The sequence below is a fragment of the Sinocyclocheilus anshuiensis genome, unplaced genomic scaffold (assembly GCF_001515605.1).
Source record: "Sinocyclocheilus anshuiensis isolate Anshui unplaced genomic scaffold, SAMN03320099.WGS_v1.1 scaffold1721, whole genome shotgun sequence".
In the NCBI taxonomy this organism is placed as follows: Eukaryota; Metazoa; Chordata; class Actinopteri; order Cypriniformes; family Cyprinidae; genus Sinocyclocheilus; species Sinocyclocheilus anshuiensis.
In genome coordinates, this window is record NW_015540939.1 from 2,609 (window position 1) to 5,611 (window position 3,003).

General features: G+C 39.0%; 1 protein-coding gene across 1 annotated transcript in view; it reads left to right on the forward strand.

Annotated features, from left to right (window-relative positions):
- Window positions 1-2,694, forward strand: part of LOC107689602 (gastrula zinc finger protein XlCGF7.1-like) — a 4,978-nt gene extending 2,284 nt beyond the window's left edge. The window contains exons 2-3 of the mRNA XM_016487646.1: window positions 1,192-1,285; window positions 1,319-2,694. Of these exons, the coding sequence (XP_016343132.1) occupies window positions 1,192-1,285; window positions 1,319-2,048 (824 nt within the window). The 3' untranslated portion in view covers window positions 2,049-2,694. The remainder of the gene's footprint in view (window positions 1-1,191; window positions 1,286-1,318) is intronic.
- Window positions 2,695-3,003: the final 309 nt, after the last annotated feature.

Genomic DNA, 3,003 nt, shown 5'->3' on the forward strand with positions numbered 1-3,003 from the left:
TCAGTACCGCTTTAGAGTGGGCGGGATTATTCACATGTCGTTATAGATGCGCCGCCTACTACCACGACTCCTAAAAAAAAACGTTTTAATTCTGCGTCGCCCCATCAAGCTCTCGCTGGATCCGCTCCTCTGCTATCAACGAAAGGAACGTCTGTTCTTCCGCAACAGACAACAAAACTTTTTGGTTGTTAAAAAAAGGTGTGCTCGTTCAAAACAGTTGCGTTCGATCCTTCGCTGGCTGTGCTGATTTAAATCTAGCGGTTCTTTTGTGTTTGTGTCGCAAGTTCAGTGACGCAGGTAGTGACGATTCTCTCCGGCCAATCTGTGATCAGCAGAGTTTACACGTCACGTTTTGGTAACGGTACGGTTCACTTGGAACCCCAACCGAGGTGGTACTAAAAAAAGTACCAGGTACCAGGTGCTGTACCCAGTGGAAAACCCCCAAAAAGTGAACCGTTCCAAGCCGGACCATGCAGTGGAAAAGCGCCATTTGACAAGCTACGCCCTTCATATTTGGAGCCTTCTGTGACTTTAGACACGTACACATAATCAGGACATATCAAGCGATCTCTAACAAAGCAATAGTGACACATAGTACAAATATTTTTTACTCACATAAGTCTGCTGCGCTATACCTGTCGGATCCAATATATACGGCACAGCATTGCTTTTTAATCTCAGTCTCACTACAAATCCAGTGTCATCTTGTTTACAAAGGAATCCACGGTGAAATGAAGCGAACAAACACTCAATGTTTTACTCGCGTGAGCTGAGACTTCATTAAAAATAAAGTTCAACCACGCATTCCTAATATTTGAATCCGAAGGAAGGTCTGATAAAGGAATATCAGCAGTGTCAACATTACAAATGGGAAAACCAGAAGAAAACACTAAATCCAGCGTGTGCCCATGCCTATGAGTGGGCCCCAGTACAGGCTGTGCAAGGTTAAAAGAATCATCAAGATCTAAAAAGTCTTTAACCAATGGTTTGTCAGGACAACAATCAAGAATATTAAAATTAATAAGATATAAGAGGTAGGAATCACAGTTGATAAAAGTCTGAAAAATTATTAATAAATTCCTTATTGTATTTAGGAAGTCTATAAACAAAGGACTGGACTATCCAAGTCAATATTAAACATTTGAACCCCAAAACTCTTTTTTTTCCTTTTCTTTTTTTCCTCCACTTTAGACCTGATGCCACTGAAAGAGGAGATTCAAGAACTTGATGTAAAGATAGAGAAAGATCTAGATGAGAAACATCACGATTTAAGAACTGGAGAAAAATCTTTTAGTTGCTCACAGACTAAAAAGACGACTTCTCGAAAAAGTGCTCAGAAGACAGGAGCTAGAAGTCATTTCACCTGCCAACAGTGTGGAAAGAGTTTCACTCGGAAAGAAAACCTTAAAGTTCACACGAGGATTCATACAGGAGAGAAACCTTACACCTGCCAAAAGTGTGGAAAATGCTTCATTCAGAATGAAACTCTTAAAAACCACATGAGAAAACACACTGGAGAGAAGCCTTACACCTGCCTTCATTGTGGAAAGTGTTTTAAACATAAAGCAGCAATGAATGTCCACATGAGAATTCACACTGGAGAGAAACCGTTCGTATGTGCTCGATGTGGAATGAACTTCAGATGTAAAGTAAATCTTGATTACCACGTGAAGATTCACTCAAGAGATAACTGTTTTCTATGCCATCGGTGTGAAATGAGTTTTACAGACACAAATCACCTTAAGAATCATGTAACAACTCACATTGGAGAAGAGCCTTTCATGTGCCATCACTGTGGAAAGAGTTTAAAACACAATGCAAACCTTGAGAATCACTTGAGAGTTCACACTGGAGAGAAACCTTTCACCTGCGAACAATGTGGAAAGAGTTTCAGGGTTAAAGGAAACCTTAAGTTTCACATGAGAGTTCACACTGGAGAGAGACCTTACAAGTGTCTTCAGTGTGAGAAGAGTTTCACATATCAAAATGTCCTGAAACGTCATTTGCAAACTCATTCCAGGAAGAAATTGCCGTCTTCCTCAGAGTGACAAGAGGTTTAGAAAAAGGAGTGATTTCTTGGATTACCCCCTTCTCCTTTCTTCAGATATCTACAGGTACGGAATTATGTTAAAAGTAATATTCCTAATTTTGAAACTTACAAATCCCCTGAACATCTTTATCTTTGTATGACATCTGAACTCAATTTGAAGGGTCTTGTTTCTAGATTCGTTGAATGTTTTAATGACTCCAGGGTTCCTCCTACACAACTTTTGAAGATGTCCTGGGAGAAAGACCTAGATATAGATATTTCAGAAGACACTTGGACTGAGGCTCTTCAAGGCATTAGATTGTGTTCCATCAGCTCTAACTTTCAGCTCATTCAATATAAAGTTGTGCACAGATAGAATTATTCTCGTACCAGGTTTCATTCTATATACCCCTCTGTGTCACCTTTATGTATTAAATGTAAGTCCAACGAGGGAACCTTGGGTCATTTATTTTGGTTCTGTCCAAAAATGTGTAAGTTCTGGTGTGAAGTGTTTTGTTTTTATTCAAGGGCATTTAAGACTGATTTTCCCCATTACCTCCTTGTTTCTGTATTAGGCTGGGCTCCATATTTGGAGACCTATAGTCCAAATCAAACTCAGGCAGTTCAGTATGGGATCACAATAGCAAAGAAGACTATTTTGAAGATGTGGAACAAATAGTTTGTACCCAAATTTAAGATGTGGCTAACAGAGTTTAGCAGTGTGCTACATATGGAGAAGATCAGATATGAAATTGCTGGTAAATCGAAGAGATTCTTACAGATATAGAAACCCTTTTTTTATTATCTAGAAGGTGATAACTGATTATTGATTTCAACACTCTGGACATATTCTCTGTGAGGTGTGATAGAGTATGTCTAGTAAGGTGTAATAATGCAGCTATTGCATAATTGGATAATTACTAGCAAAATTCGAGAGCTTGTTGATTTGAATGTGAGAACTTGTCATCAATATT